The 25,197-nt window shown below is 42.6% G+C and overlaps 1 protein-coding gene across 1 annotated transcript in view; it reads left to right on the top strand.

Annotated features, from left to right (window-relative positions):
* Positions 1 to 25,197, top strand: part of jmjd1cb (jumonji domain containing 1Cb) — a 110,822-nt gene that overhangs the window by 79,180 nt on the left and 6,445 nt on the right. Inside the window, 15 exon segments of the mRNA XM_056770867.1 lie at positions 4,307 to 4,431; positions 4,515 to 4,658; positions 4,924 to 4,965; positions 5,321 to 5,567; positions 6,916 to 8,525; positions 8,757 to 8,929; positions 9,294 to 11,386; positions 21,472 to 21,540; positions 21,543 to 21,608; positions 21,611 to 21,671; positions 21,771 to 21,985; positions 22,185 to 22,337; positions 22,934 to 23,023; positions 23,106 to 23,233; positions 23,500 to 23,713. Of these exon segments, the coding sequence (XP_056626845.1) occupies positions 4,307 to 4,431; positions 4,515 to 4,658; positions 4,924 to 4,965; positions 5,321 to 5,567; positions 6,916 to 8,525; positions 8,757 to 8,929; positions 9,294 to 11,386; positions 21,472 to 21,540; positions 21,543 to 21,608; positions 21,611 to 21,671; positions 21,771 to 21,985; positions 22,185 to 22,337; positions 22,934 to 23,023; positions 23,106 to 23,233; positions 23,500 to 23,713 (5,430 nt within the window).

The raw sequence follows: 25,197 nt of genomic DNA, 5'->3' as shown, positions 1-25,197 counted from the left end.
AAAATCCCAATAATTTAAGTCCCTCTCTGCCCCACTTTAGGTCTCCAGGTAACTTTGGGAGACTCTCGAACTCCCCTTTACCAGCCCAAAAAGCTTCACTTTTTGCCCAGTTCATTTTAGCTGATGAAGCTTTCTCGTAAAGATTGAGTACCTCAGATATACAGTTAATATCTTCAGCATTATTTACAAAAACTGTAATATCATCAGCATAGGCAGAGAGATGCATTCTTGAGTCTAAAAAAAAACCAGGTGCATTAAAACCTGATAGTCTTTCTCGAAGTCTAAAAAGCAGCGGCTCATTTGCTAAACTGTATAGTTGACCAGACAATGGACAGCCTTGCCTAATACCCCTTAAAATAGGAATTGGCCGACTCAATGTGCCCCCTATCTTCACCATACATGATGCCCCATTATATAACAACTGTATCAAATTTAAAAATGTTTCGCCAAAACCAAAAACCTTCAATACATTAAAAAGATATTTGTGATCCACACGATCAAAAGCCTTTTCTTGATCCAATGCAATTAACCCAACATTCACATTGAAATCATTACACTATCCACAATGTCTCGCACTAAAAACAAATTATCCATACTGGACTGTTTTGGAATGCAATATGACTGATCCTTGTTTACAATCAAACTCAAAAAATGTTTTAATCTATTTGCCAGACATTTTGAGAGTATTTTATATTCTGTTGTAAGAAGGGCAACAGGACGCCAGTTCTTTAAAAGGGCTAAATCACCCTTTTTGGGTAACAATGATAAGACCGCATATTGACAGGAAGTTGGTAAAACACCTTCTCTTATTGATTCACATAAAACATCAAAATAATCATGTCCAATGCTGTTCCAAAAACTTTTATAAAAGTCTGCTGGCAGTCCATCTATTCCAGGGGATCGTCCTGAATTAAGTTGTCCCACAGCAGCAGTAACTTCCTCAAAAGTTATACCAGCCTCCAAGACAGTTTTAGAGCCAGAGTCCAGCTGAGGAAGACCCTGAAGAAGCTGTGTCATACAGTCACTATTTTCACAGTTTTCTGCAGCATAAAGGCTTGAATAGAAATCCACAGCATGGGTTCTCATTTCTACAGTCTTTGACGTTATCCTCCCATCAGGGAGTTTAAGACATGGCATTTGTTTATCTTGAGCCGCCTTATATTCCAGATTAAAGAAGAAAGAAGTTGGGGCATCCATTTCTGCTAAAGACATGAAACGGGACCTTATCAAGGCTCCTTTAACTTTCTCATTTAAGACTAGACCAAGCTCTCTCCTTTTTGTTTGCAAATCGTTGTACAATATCGAATTGTGTGCATCAACCAACTGCAATTCCATTAAATTAATTTGCATTTCAAGTGTTTCAATCACATTCTTTATTCTACTACTACAGTTGGCTGTATACTGCTGACAGAAATGTTTTATTTGAGTCTTGCCTACATCCCACCACTGTTTCAAGTTTTCAAAAGAACTCTTTTCCTTCTTCCAATCATCCCAAAATAAAACAAAATTTTCACAAAACGCAGCATCCTGCAGCAATTTTACATTAAAATGCCAATAAACAGACTTTGTCCTTGTATTTGACATGTTCATTGTCATAATAATTAAATGATGATCAGAAAAACCCACAGGACAAATGCAACACTCAATTACTCTATTGTTAATAGATTTTGACACATAGAATCGATCTAGTCGGGCAGCACTAACTCGATTATTAAAAACCCTAATCCATGTATACTGTCTATCGTTAGGGTGTTTAATTCTCCACATATCCAAGAGCTGGAAATCTTTAATGAGTTTTGACAAAGCACTTGAGGACTGTATATGAGGTTCCTCAGTATTACGATCTATAGTAAAATTGACAGTGCAATTCCAATCTCCACCAATAACAACACATCCTTCACTAAAACACTTTCTAAGACTTTCACTAAGTATATCTAAAAAATGTATGCGCTCCTGTCCCACAGTTGGTGCATAAATATTTATAAAGAAAACAAGCATTTCTTGAACTTTAGCTTTAACCACCAACAATCGACCCTTCACTGGTTCCTCTATACTTATAATATCCGCCCTTATTTTTGAAGAAAAAAAAGATGCCCACACCTCTACTTAAATTTGTACCATGACTGAGTATTTTATGTCCTTTCCACCACAAATTCCATTCAACTTCATTCATCAAGTCACTATGAGTTTCTTGGAGAAAGACTATATCAAGCTTTTTTTGCTCAATTATTTCATAGACTGTAGCACGCTTTACACTATCCCTCCCACCATTAATATTTAAGAGCCTATCCTCAAAGCTTCCATAGACAAGATTAAGATGGGAAGTACAGAACAAAGCATGATAGAAAAGCAAAGAAAAGACACCGTGTAATACATGGTTTACAATTTTTTTGATTTACTCTTTCTCTTACTCATTGCTTTACTTTTTCTGATAGTGGTAAGAAGCTTTTTCAAACGAAAACGCTTCTTCTCACAAAGTTCAGCAACTCCAACAGTCTTCTGATAAAAAATAACAGAGTGAACAAACTTGTCTACATTAGTGAAGAAATCATTTATGTTGATTTGTTTACCATGCGTTTCATCCAAAAAATCGTTAATTTCTTCCAGACTATACAACGAATCTTTATTGAAACCTCCCGAAAATACTGTCTGAGAAACATTAAATACACTTCCTTGTGAACTACCATCATTTTCACACATAGAAACTTGTGACTCAGTATCATCAGACTGATCCTCCTCCATTTCCTCATTATTCAAGACACTTGAAAACGATTCAATTCCATCACTTGCACTCTCCCCCGTTTTAATACCACTGGTACTAGCTACTTCTTTATTAACATCAGAAACTAGATCAGTTATGCTAATCCCCGGGGCTACAAAAGCTACAACATCCTCATTTCCAGTGTCAACAACCGGTAACACAGCATCTGAATGAACATCACTCACCTCAACAAGTGGAACAACCTCATCTCTGGCCGCATCAACGCCCTCGTCCTCTGATACTGCCGCATTTTCTGCTCCTGTTTTCTTATGTGGACACATAAGACGTTTGTGTCCGATGTCTCCACACTCGAAACATCTTATGCTGCCAGTAGTTGCATACACCATATACAATCTTCCCTCGTGTTTCACACGAAAATTAATATCCATTGTATTTTCGGGCGATTCCAGCACCATGTAAACGTACCGTCTAAAAGACGCAACGTGTTTCAGAGCCGGATGTTTACATCCAAGCGCAACAGTTTTAAAGGGACTAACAACTTTTCCAAAACGCGCTAACTCACGTTGCAAAACGTCATTGGATACGAAAGGCGGGATGTTTGAAATTGTTACCTTCGTTGTCGATGTATACATTGGAGAGAGTTGCACAAAAGCATCTTTGATAGTAAGACCATTTACTATCAAACGATTGACTAAATTTTGTTCCTTCAAAAAAACAACAACAGCCTGATTCATTCGTGACGCAGATACAATGTTCTCATGACCAATCTGATCGCCAACTGCAATTAACACATCCTCCACTGTAGCATTATTCTCAGGAACACACCTGAAACCATTGCGGAGTGATAATGATGGCGACTCATCAAGAGACAAAATTACCAATTTATTTACTATTTGTTTTCTAAACCATGTATTTTCTGGAAAGAAAAGAAAAAAAAAATAAGTGGAAGGGAAAAAAACCCAAAGTTCTCACAACTCACACAGCAGCTCTCACCACCACCACCACTCTCACCAACTCCCAGCATGCAACAGTCAGAGAGAGAGAGAGAGACAGAGTGAGAGAGAGAGAGTGAGAGAGAGAGAGAGAGTGAGAGAGAGACAGAGTGAGAGAGAGAGAGAGTGAGAGAGTGAGAGAGAGAGAGAGATGTTCTGAACAGAGTGAAAGCACAGATGTATCAGGTCAGTCCCTCATCAAACAAAGATTTCACTCAAAAGATGTCTTAAGCCTGATTCACATTTTTTTAAATTGCGCAGAACACACGAGCCGCCGTACTTTCTCTATTCAAGTCGCGGCACTCCAAAAACAAACTATTTCCATCGTGTCACTGACGCGGCTTCAAAAATGTGTGTGCCCCTATTTGCGCACAGCTTTCACACGTCTACATTTAAAATAATGAGTATTCATGCGGAAAATGACGCAAAATGTGAATCAAGCCTTATATGGGATTTCTTGGCACACAAATAGAGCTGATGATGACCGATACACTGACGTGTGAGCATACAGAAGTTTAAAGCTGTTTGGTGTCATGTCACATTTAAATGCATCGACTGAGAATCTGAATCCACATGTTTGTTTTTTCTCAAGGTCCCTATTCATTGAATGGCTATCGTGTACGAGTCTACAGGCAGGATTCAGCCACCCAGTGGTTCACGGGCATCATCACCCATCACGATCTTTTCAGTCGCACTATGGTTGTCATGAACGACCAGGTACGACCTGTTGTTGTGGTTTGTCGCTGTGCTTTACAGTTCAGCGGTACGGTGACTGTCGTGTCCTCTCGTGTGTGTCGCAGGTACTAGAGCCTCAGAACGTTGACCCCTCTATGGTGCAGATGACCTTTCTCGATGACGTGGTACATTCATTACTAAAAGGAGAGAACATCGGCATCACGTCTCGACGCAGGTCTCGCTCCAGTCAGAACAACAACGCAGCCCATGTGAGTGAACGTGTACGTCATGCCATCTGATCGTGTGTGTGTGTGTGTGTGTAGTGGTGTGTGTGTGCTCGTGTGGCTGGACGTCTGTGTCTGTAGCCAGCTTTAAAGTAAAGTTCCTATGTGCTGTTTTTTTTTTTTTTAAAGAATCCTAGAGATATATCATTGCTCCCTTCATCATTAACCAGACTTCTCTGTTCCACCTTTTTTTGTTTTCTTGTCTTCTCTGTTTCCCTGTTTTAAACATTTTTTGGGGATATGCAAGCAGACCACAGGAGGGAGACCGAGCGGCTCGACAGGAATCACTCAGGTACCGGGCCGCACCCCCTCTCCCCTCTCTCCGTAGATCTAGAGCTGCTTTATATCACCTGCATATCCCTGTGTATGATGAAAGCTGTCTCGATACGTTCAGTTAATGCTTCAATCTCCATCCACACGCTCTGCTTGCATGAATTCAGAGGGTTTGGGCTTAAAGAGCCATAGGAACTCTTCTTTTAAGCCTAGCTCTGTGACCACATGTTTTACAGACGCGTGTAGTGCAGTCGCTGCTGGCTTTGGTATTGGTGGTGGTTGTAAAAGCATTCTCTCAGCCTGTGTGTGGAGTACATGTGCGTGTCGAGGCCGCTGACGCTTCTGTTTGTGTATGCACTGCTGATTCTTTACAGGGTCATTACACGCGCGCCCAAGCCAACAGCCCCAGACCTGTCATGAATTCGCCCGGCTCCGCCCCAAAACAGGCCTCTCAGCAGCAGCAATCCCAGAATGCACCGCCGCAGGTATCCCAGCAACACCAGCAGCAGCCGTCACCGGGTCAACAGCGCGGCTCACGCTCTTCGCGACGAAAAGGCTCCGACAGCAGCGTTCCAGACGATGAGAAGATCAAAGATGAAAAAACAGACGGTGGAGGGAAAGGTAAACATTTCGGTATAATTGATGCTGGGAACCCTGAGCAGTTTGAGGTGTTTCCCGCTCATTTGTTTGATCTCTGGGAAGTGTAGAGTTAACTTGCACCTTTGGTCTTGACCGTGAGGTTAAGGAATAATTCTAAATGTTGTGAGTTTGAAGATCCATTTCCTTTTATGAAACGGCTCTATGGGATACTTGAGTGAATCACGGCACTCAGCGGCCAAAGTGTTTCTGAACACTGAATCATTATTCTGACAGTTAAACAAAACCAACTACACACACAGGCTAACAGTGACCTTTTGATAATGACAAAACAAACACGTTAATGTTACTGCAAAATAATCCCCATAACAGGGCTGATTCTCTCGTAAAGTTCTCTTCTTCCTCAGTGAGGATATGATGATGATATGATGATGATATGATGATGATTCCTAGACTTGTAGCTCATGACAGGAGGAGAGGAGCAGGTATACTGTATGTGTAGCATGTCTGTGTATTTCAGTCATCCTTAGATTTTCAAAAGAAACAGAGCAGCAATCTCATTTTCATATTCAGAGGAATTCAGAAAGATTGCATACAACTCAATAGCATTTTATTTGTAGCACTTTTAAAACAACCAAAGTCGACTAAAGTGCTGTACGGGGTATGCAAGATAAACCAGGTCAATAAAATGGACAAGTTTCATCATCGCACACCAGGTCAAAGAATATTAAATGCCAAAGAGAAGAAATAAGTTTGAAGAGTAGACTTGAAAATAGATCAGGTTGAGGCCTTCTGATATGGACTGGGAACTTTCAGTAAGCCAGAGTCAGCGGATCTGAGCGCTCGTGATTGAGTATATGGATGTAGTAACTCAGATAGGTACGGTGGAGCCTGATTATGAAGAAATTTATATACAAAAAGCAACAATTTTTCATCAATTCTGTATTTAACAGACAGCCAATGCAGTGAAATCAATAGAGGTGTGATAGACTCATGTCACACAGAAGTTATTACTGGAGGTTTGGTTCAGGCCTGTGTTGTATATTTGAGTTCAGTGGTAGTCTCTCGGCCGGATGGTCGTCTGGTAAAGGATCATTTAGCTCTTTCTGTCATAATTCCAGTGTTTGAGAGATGATATGAGTGCAGGCACAGCAGCCAAATGGAGGTTTTAAGTGTTCATAAATTCAAGCAAGGTCCCATCCATCACACTTCTAATGCAGCACTTAAGATTCAATCAGCTTTAACACATGAACAAGATGACATCATCCTGATCTGGGTTTCTCGTGCACTCGGCTTGCTTGTAATTGTCTGCCGTCGCCTGATGTTTTGCTTCTGTCTTTCTCTAACATTGCTCTTCCCTCTGTCCTTCTAGATTCTTCTAAAAACAAAAGCAAGACAAACAAGAGGAGAAAGGCAGACGAGGAGGACAAGAAGAGTGGGCTCAAACGAATCAAAACAGAAGTGTCAGACCTGTCGGAGAGCAGCGACTCTGAGATCTCCAACAAACGGAGCGTGGACTCATCCTCAGAGCAGAGTTCAGAGAATGAGCTCAGATGCAAGAACACTTGCAAAGCTCCAGAAGACGAGGAGAAATCCCAAGGCTCCCAGCCAGTGGACATGTTGAGTGTAAGCCCCAGACTTTCTCCTTGGGATGAGATGCAAGTGACAGAGAAAAGCGGAAAGCCTGTGGCTGTGGAAATGGCTCAGCGGGCGGACAGTGAGCGGAGATCTCCGCTGCCCCCTCAGGACTCCTCCTGCACGCAGAACCAGGGCTCAGGGCTGACCGAGGTCCAAAGCTGCATTGTGGAAATGAAGAGCACTGTGAAAACCCTCCCCAAGGACCAATACGGCCCGGGGATGCCTCTGACGCTTACGCCCAAATGTGTGATTGATATCACGGAGGACACCAACACGGCACCCAGTTCCAGAGAGAGCTCGGAGGCCGTATCGGCCCTGCTGGCATCTCAGAAAGGTGATGTGTACGGCCCCGAGTCCAGACAGCAGAACGCCCTCGGCATTACCGGCAAGATGGAATTTGCCCACTCGGAGGTCATACGGCCAGTGACGTCAGTAAGCGAGTCAGCAGCTCTGGGTGAGAGAGGGAAGCTCCTGAAGCAGTACACATCTATGGTCATTAAAAATGCCTTGCTAACAGAAGACATCAGAAAACCTCATAAACTCAGTCCCTCCCCTGACTTACCCAAACCCAAATCCAACTCATCCCCGGACATCCTCAAGCCCAAGTGCACTCTCTCACCTGACATCGTCAAGTCAAAAGCTCACAGCGTTCTCGAGTCCTCCAAGCCCAAACCAAATATATCCCCTGAGGTGTCCAAACACAAACTGCGTCACCCCGATAACCTTCTCACCGCAGGTCGCTCTGCAGTCAAACTTGAACAGGACATACCTCGCTCCAGTTTCAAACCTGTGCCCCCACGGGGCACGCTGTCCGAATCCGCTAAAAGCCAGCTTGTGGTTGAAAAAAACGAGCATTTTACGATTTACAGAGACCCTGCCTTGGTTCGGCCGGAGTCGGAAAACAACCACATGACTTACCTTCATCCCCATCTCCATTCACTTCACACTTCCTCTCACGGCACGTGTCTGACGCCCAGCTCGCACCACCCGTCCCATCTCCTCCCTTCTTCTTCCATCGGTCATCCAGTGCACCACCCACACCTGCTGCCCAGCGTGCTGCCCACTATTCCACCAGGCTCCATCCTGAGCGGTCATCCCCGGCTGGACTCCGGGCTCGGACACCTGACCCTGGCCCACCATCATCCCCACCAGCAGCAGCAGTTCCTCCAGCAGCAGCTGTCGCCCTCATCACTGCTGGCGCAGACGCACGGAGGCTCGTCCTACAACCAGCTGGGACTCTACCCCATCATCTGGCAGTACCCCAACGGTGCCCACTCCTACGCGCCCGGGTACAAGTGGGTTCATCCGGAAAATGCTGTCAATTCAGACTCCAGCCTGCGCAGGGTAAGTGTTCACCTTTCTGTTATTAGTCATCGTTTATGTTTGTCTTAAGCTGATATAGAGTACAGCCGGATGTGTATGGCCGAGAGCAAATCATGAAGTCAGCAAGTCGTTTTAGAGGAGAGACAGATGTCTTTCTCAATGTTTCAAGGATTTCAGCGATAAACATGATTTTTTGATTCGCCTCTTACTGTGGGAACTGGGCATTTTGACCTTCTGTATGTATTTTTGCAGAACAACCCCAGCCCGTGGTTACACCAGCCCACCCCTGTATCCTCCGCAGACGGCATGGGCATTTTGAGCCATGTTCCTTGCAGACCAGCCAGCGCTGAACCCTATCGACCCATCAAGATCAGCTCACACTCCAGCCCACCGCTCTCCAAAACCCCAGGAGAACTCCACAAAGAGTGAGCGCACACACACACACACGCAAACTTAGTTCATTCTCACAGTTTTGCAGGTACAGAAAGCGTGGCTAGCTGTGAGACCTGAGCTGGAACAAATGGCATGTGATAGGTACACTGTACGCTCATTCAATGACAGTTCTCATATATCTGAATATTTCCTTCATCTAATATCTGAGAAAGAACACACTGAAGAAAGATCAGTAAATGTCCGCTTTACATCTTTAACAGCTAAACACTTGGGTTAGTGATCCGGTCCTGTCTAGACTTCTACATAAACAACGCATGCAGCATATTCATGAAGGTTGTTACTGTGATTATTTTCATAATTTTTTTACACTTCTAACTCTGTGTGTTGTCTCTTCAGAGAGCGGGAAAATAATGTGTTTGTGAATCCGATGCGTGGCCTGGCCACCAGCCATCTGAAGCAAGAGCAGGACCGCAGCCGGACACCCACCAATAAAGAACTGCACCGTCTCTACATGGACTCCCCCCACGGCAAACAACAACAACCACCATCATCATCACCCATGCCTCAAGAGTCTGACCGCAACAGCAAATACAAAGAAGAGAACCGTCTCATCCTGAAAGAGAGTAAAGAAGTGGCCCCCTACACAGCCAAGAACCGCACCGGGGAGTCTGAGCGTGAACATTACTCTCGCATTACCTCACAGTCCAAAAGCCACTTGAAAGAGGTGGAGCACTCGGATCTTTACAAGTACAAACACTCGGGGTCCCAGTCCCTTCCTCAAACCAACTACTTCACCACACTGTCTAACAGCGTCGTGAACGAGCCGCCGCGACTTTACTCATCCAAAGATTCTTACTTGCCCCCGGCGTCCAGCCCCTTGTCTCTGAGCACTTACAGCTCAACTCACAGCAAGTCCCTCTCCAAGCCTCCCCCCCTCATTAAACACCAGCCAGAGACAGAGGGGCTGATGGGTAAGATCACAGAGCAGCTCAGTCAACAGTCGCCCGTGCACTCACTCAGCACCTCAGTGGTGACGTTCACTGAGCGCTGTAGCCCGGCCATCTCTCCGTCTGCTCAACCCAAGGGTATGCCGGCCCTGCGTCGAGCTCCCGTGTTTCACCCGCCCACCCAACAGACACCTGACCGCAAGGAAGTAGCCTACGGCCGTCTTTCTCCGCCGACGCTCACCCCCATACAACCCGTCAGCTCGGCCGGGAAGGTGTCAGAGCAACAGAAGCCGCCCACCCTGCTCCCAGAGCTGAGAGATGAGAAAAGCAGAGCCGAGCTGGAGGCCTGGAGGACCGGAGGAGAACCTAAGAGCCACGATAAAATTATTAGACAGTCAGAGAACAGGCAAATCAAGCCGCAGGTAGCCATGGCATCTGTTATCGTCCGACCATCTACTTGCATAATGTATGACGGCTCGCCAGGTCCCAAGATGAGCACCAAAGAGTCGCCCAGTGGCAGAATGTTTGGCGGCCGGCCTCAGGCAGTGGTGGAGAGCTGGGAATCTGGCAGAGTCATCCTACCCAACACAAACCTGGAGGACGCCAGTGATCATTACAAGAAAAACTTGATACGAGTAACACAGAGTAGTGTTTCCATCCCACCGCTGCCTGTGTTTCATTTAGTTAGTGACGAAAGCACTTCCGCCGTCGCTAGCGGGTTTAGCCTGGAGAATCATAGTAGAAGAGAAGAGCTGTCCTTCTCGGTCTCTGGCACCAGCAGTAGCATCAGACCGGAGAGGTCCGTGTCTAAAACTCCCACCATCACTGAATCGCAGGAGGGCGGCTCCAGAACCACTTCACCTACTGCCGCCTCTGCGCAGGCCTACTCCAGGAACTTTGTTCACCTGAAGAAGGCCAAAGCAGCTCTGGCTGTGGCTCATTCCCTCGGCTCCAGCAGCGCCTCAGAGAGTGAGAGCGGTAGTGTCCGATCCTCTCAGGACTCGCCCACCATTATCCAGGACAACACTACGCAAGGCAACCCCGCCAGCAAAGCCAGCCCACTACCCAACGGACAGCCAGCGCAGGTGTGCCAACAAAACTACCACAAGCTGAAGAAAGCCTGGCTCACACGCCACTCTGAGGAGGACAAAAACACCAACAAATCTGAGAAAGGCACCAATGCCATTTCAGAGCTAATAAAGCCATGCACCGTTAGCCTGATCGCAGGATCTGCTTCCACTGATGTGGACTTGAGCAAAGATGGCAAAGGACAAGAGGACAAGCTGTCACCCGAGGACAGAAAGACACGGCGTGTGCCCAAGCGTTCATATGAATCGGCCTCGGAGAGTGGAGACGACTCAGACTCAAGCGAGAGTAAGCTAGAGCAGAGGACTAAACGGCAACCCAAACCCACCTACAAAAAAAAGCAGAACGACATGCAGAAGAGAAAGGGAGACAATGAGAAGGACGATGACGAGATGAAGACGAACTGCATCTTCCGGAGTGCCAAGGAAAAAACCAAACTTAAGCTGGCCAGCACCAGTAAGTCCCAATAAAAATACATTTCATCATGTTTGCAGGAGGTGAATAGCAGCTGCTCTCTCACACTCTTTCTTTTAGATGAATTCAGAATTGACCCGGTTTACTTTTATAATCTTTATATTCCTTTTTAATCTGTAAAAGGCCCTGGGCCTAAAAATTATGGACCAGTCAGACATTGTTAACAGTTATCACAGTAACTGAATGTCATTTATAGCTGATGTAAACATATAATGACAGTTAACAGCTGGTAATGTTAGAATGACTTCTACTTGGATACACCATGATAGGGATGGGTATCGCTAAGATGTTATCGATACTGCTTATCAATACCGGTACTTATCAATACTGTTATCGATACTATGCTCTATAATTTGATCCAAAAACACATGATGTGAAAAGATGTTAAACATTTCAAGAAATGCTTCTGAGCAAACAGAAAATGTCACATAACAAAACGTGTGTGTGTTCCTTATTTTACGGCTTAGCTCGTTACTCAAACCGCAACATAAAGAAGGAGTCAGAAAACATAAATACGTTTTTTAACAAAATTGAATTTATTAAAATGTATAAAGCAAAAAGGAAATATAATTTAACTCAGCTAGGGGGCAACAAAAGAAACAGGCTTTCCCGTATAATGGAAAATAAACTAGACATGTTGAAGATTACAAAACATATAACAATCAAGAAAAGAAAAATAACTGAGAGGGCAGATAAAACGTCCTCTCCCAAAGAGAGCTACTCCACCCTCTTTATTCGGACAGAAGGTATTCCCACAAACAAAACTCAGGTGTAACTAATTGTTTAATCAAGTCACTTAATTTCCATCCTGCCCGTGCACTGGCGAGAAAGAAAAAAAACTAAGGTAGGCAGAGGGGGGGGGGGTCGTAACACCTCCCTACCTAAAAAGAAGGTTTTCAACATAGACAACCTTCACACCAAAACATATACATATATATGGGAAAAAAAAAAACAACATTCTGAGGGGTTCAGGTTCCTTCTCTTCCTCCTGGGCCCTATGAAACAAGAGAAGAAAAACATACCCCAAATCTAAACACAGGACAAAGCATCTGCAATAATGTTATCTTTCCCCCTTATGTGTTTAATATCCAATGGGTATTGTTGAAGAATCAAACTCCAACGCATAATGCGTTGATTTTGATTCCGCATCTTATTAATAAACACCAAAGGATTATGATCCGTATATACCAGTATGGGGCTGGTAGATGACCCCAGATATACCTCAAAGTGTTGGACAGCAAGAATAAGAGCAAGCGCCTCCCTCTCAACAGTAGAGTAAGCCCGCTGGTGTCGATTAAATTTCCTTGAAAAATAACAAACTGGGTGTTCTATGTCATCTGAGCTTATCTGCATTAAAACAGCACCAGCCCCACTCTCACTGGCGTCCACTGCAACTCTAAAGGGAATATCAAAATTGGGAGCCAAAAGTACAGGAGCTGTAGCAAGTAACATTTTTGCATTTTCAAATGCCTCTTGGCACTTTTCTGTCCATACAAAAGGTATTTTTACACTAAGAAGGTCAGTAAGAGACACCACAACAGAGGCAAAGTTTTTACAAAAACCTCTATAATATCCTATCATTCCCAAAAACCTACGAAGTTCACGTCGGGTTTGAGGTACTGGAAATTCACAAATAGCCTAAATTTTTGCTTCCACAGGTCTAACTTGTCCACCACCCAAAATCTTACCAAGATAAGTAACTCTGGCTTTTCCAAATTCACATTTTGCCAGGTTTATAGTAAGATTAGAAGTGGCAAGACGAGAAAAAAGTTCTTTAATTTGTGTCACATGATCAGTCCATGTACTACTATAAATGACCACATCATCTAGGTACGCTTCACATCCCCGCATCCCGTATAACACATGATTTACTAGACGTTGAAACGTAGCTGGAGCATTTCGGACTCCAAATGGCATAACGTTATATTGCAAGAAATTATCGGGCGTCACAAATGCAGACAGTTCCTTTGCCCTTTGGGTTAAAGGTATCTGCCAATATCCTTTCAAAAGATCAAATTTGCTCACAAACTGAGCTGAACCAACTCGGTCAATGCAATCATCACACCATGGTAATGGATAACAATCAGGTTTTGTAACCGCATTCAATTTCCTATAGTCAGTACAGAAACGGTATGTCCCATCTGGTTTATTAACCAGCAGACAAGGGGAACTCCAAGCACTGAAACTAGGTTCAGCAAGATTATGAGTCAATAGATATTTAACTTCCTTCCCTAATATTTCTCTTTTCCTGGGATTCACACGATATGCATGTTGCTTAGTAGGTGACGCTAAACCAACATCAATATCATGACAAATCACAGAGGTTCGAGTTGGAACATCAGGAAATAAGGAAGGATACGAATTGATCAATTGAGTAATATCGATTCTCTCCTGAGTAGTCAAATGAGAAAGATGTTTTTCTAGGTTATCCAGTACCTCGGTGTTCTTAAGACGTCCTTCTACAATAGCTTGTGAAGGACCCTTCACACCCTCCTCCATCTCTTCACTTGGAAAAACAGAAAACTCCATATTCGGATTCACCATGGGTGAACTACAGTCAGGTGTAGGGGTAATTACACCAACAGATATGGGTGACACCGAAGAATAGTATGGCTTAAGTAAATTGATATGACAAACTTGTACTTTTTTTCGTCTATCAGGGGTCTTAACCAGATAGTTATTGTCAGAAAGACGTTTGTCAATGTTGTAGGGACCACCAATTTTGCCTGAAAAGGAGTATTTACAACAGGCAACAATGCCAACACCTGATCACCTGGTTTAAAACTCCTCTTTTCTGTCTTTCTGTTGAACAAACGTTGCATTTTTATCTGAGATTTTCCTAATTTACGTTTAGCAGCAGCCCTAACTTCATAAAGTCTACAGCGAAAACCACTGACATAGTCTAAAACATTCTCTGATGTTTTCATTGTATTCCATTCATCTGCCAAAACAGCTGTTGGTCCCCTGACAACATGTCCAAAAATCAATTCATTTGGACTAAATCCAGTGTTTTCCTGAACAACCTCCCTAATTGCTAATAACAACCAGGGAAGACCCTCTTCCCAATCGGAGCCAAGCTCTACACAATAAGAGCGCATAAGAGACTTTAATGTCTGATGGAAACGTTCAAGGGTTCCCTGACTTTGGGGATGATAAGCACTGGATATATTGTGTTTAGTTTGAAGTTGTTGTAATGCTTTTGCAAATTGTTTGGACATGAAATTTGAGCCTTGATCACTTTGCACTACCCTAGGGATCCCAAAAATAGACATGAAGTTTGAAAGAGCCTTTAAGACTGATTTAGTTGTGATTGACCTTAAAGGATATGCAGAGGGGTAACGAGTAGATTGACACATAACGGTTAGTAAAAACCCATGTCCAGCTTTTGAACGGGGTAACGGACCCACACAGTCAATGATCAAATGCTCAAAAGTTTTGCTAGAACAGGAATAGGTTGCAATGGGGCAACTGGAATCACCTGGTTGGGCTTACCCGTCATCTGACATGTATGGCAAGTTTTTATATAGGACGAAACGTCTTTCTTTAACTTTGGCCAAAAAAAACGACGTATTATCCTGTCATGAGTTTTCCGCACACCAGTATGTCCCGCTATACCATTATGAGCCAATTCCAATACTGCTTTTCTAAACTTAGTTGGTACTACAATCTGCAACACAGGGTTAACAAAAGAGTCCCTGTTTGATACCCACTGTCGACATCATAAACCTTCACTCAGTATATAGCCTGAGAATTCCACCTCAGGAGTTTCTCTAGACTGAGCTATTGTAAAAAAAAACTTTAAGCGAAGGGTCAGAACTTTGTTCGATTATCAACTCATCACGAGAAATCTTGAACAATTTTGTCAACGAACAAACATTTATCTCATCTTTCAATGTTATTGGACTTACATCCCCATCAATCACTTCAGAGTTAATTTCTTTGTGGTCATCTTCCACTCTCACGGAATCGGCAGAAGAAATAGAAACTTCCTCTATTTGTAGAGAAGAATCAGAAGCATTATTTGATCCCGTCTCATCAACTTCAGGTATAGTCATAAAGGTGTCTTCTATGGACAGAAAATCTGAACCATCCCCGCATTCTTGTTGTTTTACCATCGCCCGTGTAACTGCACATGCTGGGAACACATTCAGATTTTCCCCCACATTCGTGTCAGATTTTTGTGGGACCTCAGGTATATCGACCATTATAGGTGGAGACACAACATCAGCGCTACCCCACACTTTACCTCCCGCCAAATCGTTCCCCAGTATGAATGTAACACCAGGTACTGGGAGAAATGGACGCACTCCTACAATCACCTCACCGGTAACTAATTTGGATGCAAGATAAAGTTTATGCAATGGTACTGAAACAGGAATCATCTCAAGCCCACGAACCAGTACATGTCTACCCGTAGCAGTTTCGCTTGAAAGTGGCAACACGCCAGCCATTACAAAAGACTGAGCAGCCCCTGTATCCCTAAGTATCCGAATGGGTACTGGAGATTGTTGATCTGAGAATGACACAAACCCATCCGTGATAAAGGGAGTATAACTCATTTCATTACCATTTTTAATATCTGATGAAGTAATCGATGGTAAACAGTTACGTTTCTCCACATTTTTGCTGCCAGACAATCGATTATCACAAGTAATTAAGCCAACAAATTTAGTAGACTTCCCCTTTTTATTAAGGGTTGGACAGTCCGACACCTTGTGTCCCACTTTCTTACAATAAAAACAAATAATATCCACCTTATCTGTAACCGAGCGATTGGAATTAACTAATGGAAGAGATCGTATATGGTTAGTGTCACCAAAATTAGGTTGTCTATTTTTATGAGAGAAATTTCTGTTTTTCTCATAATTAACACAACGTTCAGAAACTCGTTTATGAGTTAACACATATTCCTCAGCCAACACAGCAGCCTCATCCAGTCGTTTCGCTTTTTGTTCATTCAAATAAACAGTTACAGTTTCAGGAAGACAATTTTTAAAGTCTTCTAAAAGAATAAGCTGTTTTAAATCTTCTTTAGACTCTACTTTTTGTGAAGTGCACCATCTGTCAAACAATCCCTCTTTCTCTCGGGCAAACTCTACAAACGTCTGTTGTTCCCATTTCCTTGCATTTCTAAATCTTTGTCTATAAGCTTCCGGTACCAGTTCATAAGCATGCAAGATAACCCTTTTAACAACGTCGTACTGTCCAGCTTGTTCGTCACTAAGAGCCACAAATACCTCTTGAGCTTTTCCCGTAAAAACACACTGTAACATAAGCGGCCACACTTCTTTAGGCCACTGTAACGTAGTTGCAACCCTTTCAAAATGAGCAAAATATCGATCTACATCTTTCTCTGAATAAGGAGGCACAAGACGAATATTTTTAGCAATATCGAAATCTCTCCAGCGAGAGGGTATCAAAGACTCGGAAGGCTCACCATTTGTAGGAGATTCCTCACGCTTAAGAGACTCATCCCGTCTAGCCGTAATTTCTAGTTCCAATTTCCTAAGAGCGAACGCACGTTCGTCGCGTTCACGTTCATGCACACGTTCACGTTCACGGTCCTCATTTTCCAATCGTTTTAACTCGATTTGTTGTTCAAGTTTACGAAATTCTATCTCTTTTTGTATTTTAATTTCTCCCTCAGCCCTCCCTTTCTCGATTTCACTTGTTTCCTCTGACGATGTGCTAAAATCTCCAAATACACCTTTCTCAAAGAGTTGATTTTTAACCGCTATAACTAACGTCTCTTTTAATTTCTTTTCCTGAGAAGTGATTATCAATTCATAATGGTGAACAATCTCACATAACTGGTCTTTAGTGAGTTTTTCTAACAAATCCTCAGACGGGCTAACAACAAACTCCTCAACAAGGGAAGACATTATCTTCAAAAATAAGTAATTTAGGTTATCACAGAGAAAAGAAGAATCTATGCGTAGACCACTGATCAAATGTCATAAATATTTTAATAAGCGCATTTCCATCTACATAGCTCTTGTGTTCTTATTTCTGGAAAAACACACACACACACACAAAAAAAACAAATAAATGAAATCACTTACCAATCTTCAACATGTCATATTTCACATAGGTCCAGGGGAAAACTTTCGTCAACCGGTCACAAGCTGAACAGAGCTCAGGTGTCCTAACTTTCATGTCTAAATTTTTCCTGTCTAGTCTTCTGGGGCTTACCGGGCACGAGGCGACTTGAAACGCTCAACTTCGTGACAGTGCCTTTAGCTACTGCCCGAAAGCGTACCCCCAACAGGAATTAAATTCCCACCCGGGATTACCCCTAAAAACAACAAGCTAAAATAACAAAACAAAATAACAAACCAGTACTCCGTAGGAAGGACCGTAAACGATCCAGCTGAAGCACTCTAACTAACCAGAGTCCTGTTCCGCCAAAGATCACATGACCGGAAGACGTAATCACCTGGATAATGATGAAATCTCACTTACAGCACTCAGCATGTGCAGAGAAGCACATCATAAGTTCATTCAACATGTTTACTTTACATCACTATGGTTATTTGGCTGCTAGACCGTACTTCATTTTTTCTTTCTGGTTTTAGGTCTGCATAAATTTAAGTCATATTTTTTTAATTACATGTTCTATTTTTTATCATTTTACTAGCACATTCAAAAACGCTGAAAGCTGCACAAGCTCAACCATGCCCCTCTTTCACTCATAAACACGATCAGATTACAAATACATTGCAGAAATCATATGGCCCTAGATATCACACATATATGATGAGCAAACTTCAGCCATTCTGATGGAAAATGACAGGCAGCCGATTACACAGAGATAAAACAACACAAGCATGGGCGTAAATCTCATTTAACAGTAGGGGGGGACAATACATATAACATTTCTCAAGAGCAATTTTTGGAGGGGACACAAATAATACAGTCAAAATTGTACTTACTACGACACTAAGCGACAATATGCATTAGGTTTATAGGTTTATCATGCAGACTTGCAGTCATATTATAACTGAACTGTGAACAAGCTTTTTCCATTTATATATATTTATATATAATTTTTGTCTTTGTTGTGAAGACAGGAACTACCCATGCTACTACATCAGTCAGTCACTTTTTTAAACAGTTTTGAAATGTTATCCTGATTTATACTGCAACATTGTTTGACAAAGTAACCGTACATCGACATTATTGAGTGGTTGTTATATTCCCCTGTAGTGCCCAATCTCCGCTAACAAAATTGTTCATGTTCGTGTAGCCAAACAAACTTACATTATGTGTTGTAGTCGTTGATGAATCGCCCGAGATTCAGTAAACTGAATGTTTATCTTATCCGCCGCGCACACACTGCACACAATAGATGCTGAGAAAACGATCCTCTCACTGAATGAAAGCTGAGCACCTTTTGTGGACGCTATGGCGGGATCGGTGGCTAAGTGTTGCGGTTAATGTTCACATCATGCCAGGTCGCTTAAAATATAACATAAATGCGAAACGGCTTCGGCGTGTTAGTTGCAGTGTGTGAAGTCCTATGTAACAAGCTAACGTTAACTAGCTAACATAGCAGATTCAGCGAAAAATACATCGGTAATCAGCATTTTTTTAAACAACTAATTTATTAATGAATCAGCCTGAACTACATTAAAGAGAATCACTTCATTTAAAGTGAATAAAATATCCTTCTTACTGGAGTTCAACAACCACTGATGAACTGAGCCGCATACCTGACTTGAATGTGTTGCGCAATGCGCAGGTGAGATTAAAGTGGATAGCAGGCATTGGGCCAAACCATTGTGAGAGGCAAGGGGAACTCAACAGTTTCTAAATTTAAAACGCAATTTTTGCTTTTGTATTTTCTACTCATTACACAATTAGATTAGATAAAAAAATGACAATAGCGAATTTAATTGATTGAGGGGGGGACAACCCTCGGATAGAGGGGGACATGTCCCCTCCGTCCCCCCCGGGATTTACGCCCATGAACACAAGTATCGATAACAGTATTGTTTGGCATGAATCTTATCCATACTCTGATATCAACTAAGAAAAGTACTGGTTCTTGGTAACCCTCCCTACACCATGTGATGATGGTGATGTAACCTCTTCCAGCTCAGGACTTTTCATCATTCAGTCTTTTCTTGGGTTAAATACTGTATTTCACTCAAACGTGTGACGTTATGGAAGTCTAATGAGTTCTGAATTCTACTTCATGTTGACTTTGGGGTCATTGGAAGGTTTGCAGTGTTTTAGAGAGATTTCTGTTGGATGACGTGGAAAAACATCTGGAGGACAGCTGCCTTAGACTTTTGGATTGTTCATGATTATACTGAAGCATTACATTTATCCATTTAGCAGGTGCTTTTATCCAAGCGGCTTACATTGCAATTTCCTATACATTTATACATAGGTATGGGTATCGAACCCACAACCTTGCGTTGTTAACACAATGCTCTTACCACTGAGCTACAGGAAAGCTCTAGCAGCGCTTGGAACTTTCTTATTAAATGCCTCGGGCTGTTCTACAATTAATGGCATCCAGAGTAAACATTTGTGTTTATAGTAATATATGCCTGACTGTGTATTATAATATATTCATAAATATGATTTAATGAACACATACACACACTAATGCAACATCACACCTGTAGGAGAGTCAGCTTAGCTGTGATCAGGTCAGAGACAGCAGCCTCAGGTCGAGTACAGGACACAGCTGCTGATACACAGCTGATGATATAGAGCTCTCTCACACGACTACGAGAGCGATATTGTATTTATACACAGTTCAATGGCACAAGTGTGTAGATAATCAGAAACAACATCAGAGTGTCTTTAAACCCACTGTTTTTTAATTGAACTGGGAACTACTTTCTTCCACCACGAATTCCAGCCCAGCATAACAGTTAAACAAACCTCTGTTACTAATTCAAAGCCCTCATGTCTTTTAAAATATGAGCAGTGGTGCTTGAGTGAAGTTATTAGTGAGAAATAACAAGTGTGTGTGAATGATAGAAACAGAGACTGTAAAAGTCAACCCACCGACAATCTGTTAATCTCATTTCACCATGACACTTTCCATCGTTTTTAATGTGAACATGCGCTTGTTTACTCTCTCTGTTTATGTGGCGGGTCTTGTTCAGATGCATATCGCCACCTACTGTAACAGCTGTGAATTGTGTGTTTTACTTAGTTTCATAAGTCTGACTTAGCTTAGTGAGGGAGAGATATAAATGGTGAAGCGGTTCCCGTGGTGAGACTGATGGAATGTTGCATGGCTCTCATCAGATTCAAGAACCAGAAAGAATTGTTGTATAAATAAGGAAATACATATATATGTTAGGGATAATGTACAGGCAGCCGGTTGTTATGGCAGAAATATGTCACACTGTATCACATATGTATCACACTGAAGGCGCTTATTGCTGGATAACAGCCAGCTACTTGTACATTATCCAGATTATTATACGGCAACTTGCCACATGAGAAAAAAACTGCACATGAAATGTGAAATATTTTATTAGCTCATTTTTACCGAATTCAGACCTGCAGAATAAGTTAAGTTTTGGTTTTAAGGTAAGAAACGACATTCAAATGTCATGAATATGCAATTTGGTTTAATCATTTGTAAATATAATGTCATATATGTTATTAAAAGACATATTTATATTTAAATTGTCTGAACAAACCAGTCAAAATGTATTTGCTGTGTCCAGGTTACAGGTTGTTATCTAGGACTGACGAACATGCAAATGTCGTGACTGCTGGCCAATCAGAATCGAGCATTCAAACGAGCCGTCTAATAAAAAAATTAAAATAACATATAGTACATGCAAACTATTCCTAACTATATACATATGTGTTTGTTAATACAAAATAAATATGCAATTATTTTCTAAACACAAACGTTTATTCTGGAAGTGATTCATTATTGAACTTCTCTAGCTTCAGGTCTGAAGTTCTTGGGTGTGATTTCAACATTAACTTCTGCAGAACTCTCTCTTTTATTGAATGATGTCATGTTAAACAAGAGTTAATGTGTTTTTTGTGAGGTGAAGTGATGCGTGTTCTGTCTGTGTGTTCAGATGGTATTCCACGGTCAGTGCTGAAGGACTGGAGGAAGGTGAAGAAGTTAAAGCAGACGGGTGAATCCTTCTGCAGGATGACTCGTGTTCAGAGATCGGATCCAACTTACAGAAGTGTCGAGAGTGTCGAGCCATCCGCACAAAGAAGGAGAAGAGCCTGCCCACTCGCCTGTCTTCTGTCGCTTCTATCACTTCCGCCGGTATGTACGGGCATGTGTGTGTGTGTGTGTGTGTGTGAACACTCAGTATGTTGTCACATCTCACTTCATGAAAGTCTTAACTGCTCTCTCTCTCTCCAGCCTCTCTTACAGTAAGAACGGAGTGATCCGGATCGATGGCTTCTCGTCTCCTGATCAGTATGATGAAGAGGCTCTCAGTCTCTGGGCTTCAGATACTTATGAAGAAAACACTCTGGATCTGGACACCTCCAGATACATCCTCAGCTTCATCGGTGACAAGTTCTGTCAGCTGGTCATGACTGAGAACACAGCGGCCACGTGGATCAAGAAAGACGGTGTGTGATCATGAGAAACCCCATTACATTCTACACACACACATGATTTTAAATCAGAATGAGAAGTTAGTTGACAGAGCAGAAAGGACTTGACAGCACAATACTGAAGATGATGTCATCATCATCATCATCATCACAGTGTGATCCACAGAATGAAACGCAGACATGTTCCGAATGTTGTGTTTGTTTTGCTCTGCAGTCAAGATCGCGTGGAAGCGAGCGGTGAGCGGGGTGAGAGAGAGCTGTGACGCGTGTGAAGCCACGTTGTTTAACATTCACTGGGTCTGCCAAAAATGTGGATTTGTGGTGTGTTTGGACTGTTACAAGGCCAAAGAGAAGAAGAGCTCCAAAGGTCAGTGGTCATCATCACATTCAGCCGCTTCAATCCTGTACTGATGTGCTTTCATCTCACTTTCTTCTGTATGCTGAACACTAAACACAGGGTTTATCATGTCTTACTTTTCTTCTGCGGGTTTATAATATCATTTCATTTGACAGAATCATCCTGAATTGATTGAAATGAAGTGTTGTACACACGCACACTGTACACTTTGAGCTTTTATAGGTTTGGTTATATGTCCTTACGCCAGTATAAACCGCCCCTGAAAATGATTTCCTGAGAGCAAATATTTGTCTATGAATAAACCCCAACTGTGCGTTTGCCTGAGGGGGAGTCTGATGTCCTGAAGCCCAGTGCTTTGATTGACAGCTCTGCTGTGTGTTGTCATTAAGGTCCTCTCTGTGATCCAGCCCCAGGGCATTAACTGATCCTCTGGAGGCGTCACATCACACCTGTGTGTCTTTTCCCACGAGGCTCACAGCTCCACGTTCACTTTCAAACTCAAACAGCTCATCTCTTTTGCAGGAGAGCGTGCCGGCGACGGCTCCTGTGTCGTATTTAAATGTCAAGCGTTCTCTGAGCGTTGTGTGTGTGTGTGTGTTCTGCAGACAAAGAGCTGTACGCCTGGTTGAAGTGTGTCAAGGGACAACCCCACGATCACAAGCACCTGATGCCAACACAGATCATTCCTGGAACTGGTAGGGACAGAAACATAATGCCAAAATGCTTTCAGTGTTGTGTTTGTGAGCGAGTGTTTGATGTGTGTAGTGTGTGTGTTAGTTCTGACAGATCTGCTGAACACTATGCACATGCTCAGGGAGAAGTACAGCATTAAATCCCACTGCTCGTGTACTGGGAAACAGAACGCTCTTCTCAACAAACTGCCCTCCACCAATGGCGTCTCACAGGTGTGTGTGTTCATTTACACAATGAAATCTGTTGACTAAATGTAACTGGTTGGTGTGTTTTGTTGAATTATATAAATCCTTCCTTCCTGACCAATCAGACAATGAACATGAGTTGATGCGGATCATTATATGTCATTGGACAGAGTTATGTGAGGAATGACTGTATTAACACAAGCTCGTGTTCTGTTCTGCTGTGGAATGTTGAACACAATCCAGTCTTTCTTCAAACCGCCGAGCTGTTTCTGACACACTCTCTCTTTCCACAGGTTTTGCAGAACGTTCTGAATCACAGCAACAAGTTCTCCGTGTGTAAGTCTGATGGAGGGCAGCAGAATTCTCCTGTGAAGGTGGAGGCTAACGGTGGGAGCAGTCCGGCCAGCGACACCAGTGCCGACAGCAAGTTCACCCAGCCGGAGTCGCAGTCACCCCTGCACTTCCTGGCCGACCTGGCAGAGCAGAAGTCCCGTGAGGAAAAGAAGGGTACGCCGTCAGGTTTTCTTTTCTTTTCTCTGGAAGCGTGAGCGCACTTGACAGATGTCCAGCATTCCACAATCCTCACGTTACAGACCTCACCTAACCGCATGTTTATCCAGACCTTCAAGCGCTCGCTCACGTGAACATCAGTCACCTCTTGAAACACTGTCAGTCCTCTGATCAACCGCACTGTGTGTGTGTGTGTGGTGTTTTCTGCAACACTAACACTTGACTGTATGATATCTTTTCATTTTTATCGGCATGTGTGCTTTAACAAGCTCATTTAAGATGTTAGCTTGTTTTGTAGCGGGTTGCTAGGGTATTCAGGCTGGTTGCTATGCATTGATTTATCTGCCAGTGTTACAGTACGTAATTAACTCACAGATCATTTCATTATGATGAAGACAAGTAAGAACACAGATTAAAGCACTTGGTTATGGGATTTTTATCATACAAGGTGCTCGCTGAGACATGTGGTTTGTCAAATACATAAACCTATACTGTCGTCTCTCAGCTGCAGTCATTTCTAGCCCACAAGAGTCTTTTTGATACTTCTCAGTCTGGTTTTCGCTCACAGCACAGTATCGAAACTGCACTTGTAAAGGATGTCATTGATATTTAGCCTTACTTTTCTTCTATTACTCGACCTCAGCTTTTGATACTGTCTTTCATAAGATATTACTTTCCTGCCTCGCAGAGTTTGGCATCTCAGGCTCTGCATTATCCTGGTTTTCCTCATATCTCACTGATAGGCAGCTCTACATCTCTTTGCACAATTCCAAATTCCTCACTGTCCTATTCAAACAAGCTGTTCCCCAGGGTTCCGTTCTCGGACCGCTATTATTGATTATTTACATTCAGCCACTTGGCAGAAAATAATTTGCCGCCATGGTTTTAATTACCACTGTTATGCGGATGATATCCAAATATGTAATGCTTGTCGGCCAGATTCATCCATAAACTCTCCAGAGATTTTTTTCCAGCTACGACGAATTGTGCAACTTTGCCCTTTTATCAGTAAAAAAGATGCGGAATCATTAGTTCATGCCTTGATTACGTCACGCTTTGACTATTGTAACACAATTGTTTCTGGTTTACCAGCTCATTCAATCTCCTGCTTGCAGTACATTCACAATTCTGCTGGCAGAATACTAACTTACAAAATACAAAACTCTTCTGCTCACTTTTAAGGCACTCAATGGCTTTGCTTCTTCCTATTTTCCAACCTACTCTCTCCGTATATTCTCTCTCGCTCACTACGGTCTCCCAGTTCTGAACTTCTGTGTGTGCCCAGGTTCTGTTTATCTTCAATGGGCGGCAGGTCTTTTTCTGTCACACCACCCAAACTTAACACTCAGAACAACTACCACTTTAAGTGAATTTAATTCACAATTCAAAACATTGTTTTTCACTCAACACTATCAGTTCTAATGTCTATTCTTCCTTTTCTAACCTGGATATCACCCAAACATATTGAATACTATCTGTTG

The sequence above is a fragment of the Triplophysa dalaica genome, chromosome 17, assembly GCF_015846415.1.
Source record: "Triplophysa dalaica isolate WHDGS20190420 chromosome 17, ASM1584641v1, whole genome shotgun sequence".
NCBI classification, from domain to species: domain Eukaryota; kingdom Metazoa; phylum Chordata; class Actinopteri; order Cypriniformes; family Nemacheilidae; genus Triplophysa; species Triplophysa dalaica.
This window is presented reverse-complemented; position numbering and strand designations above follow the sequence as displayed.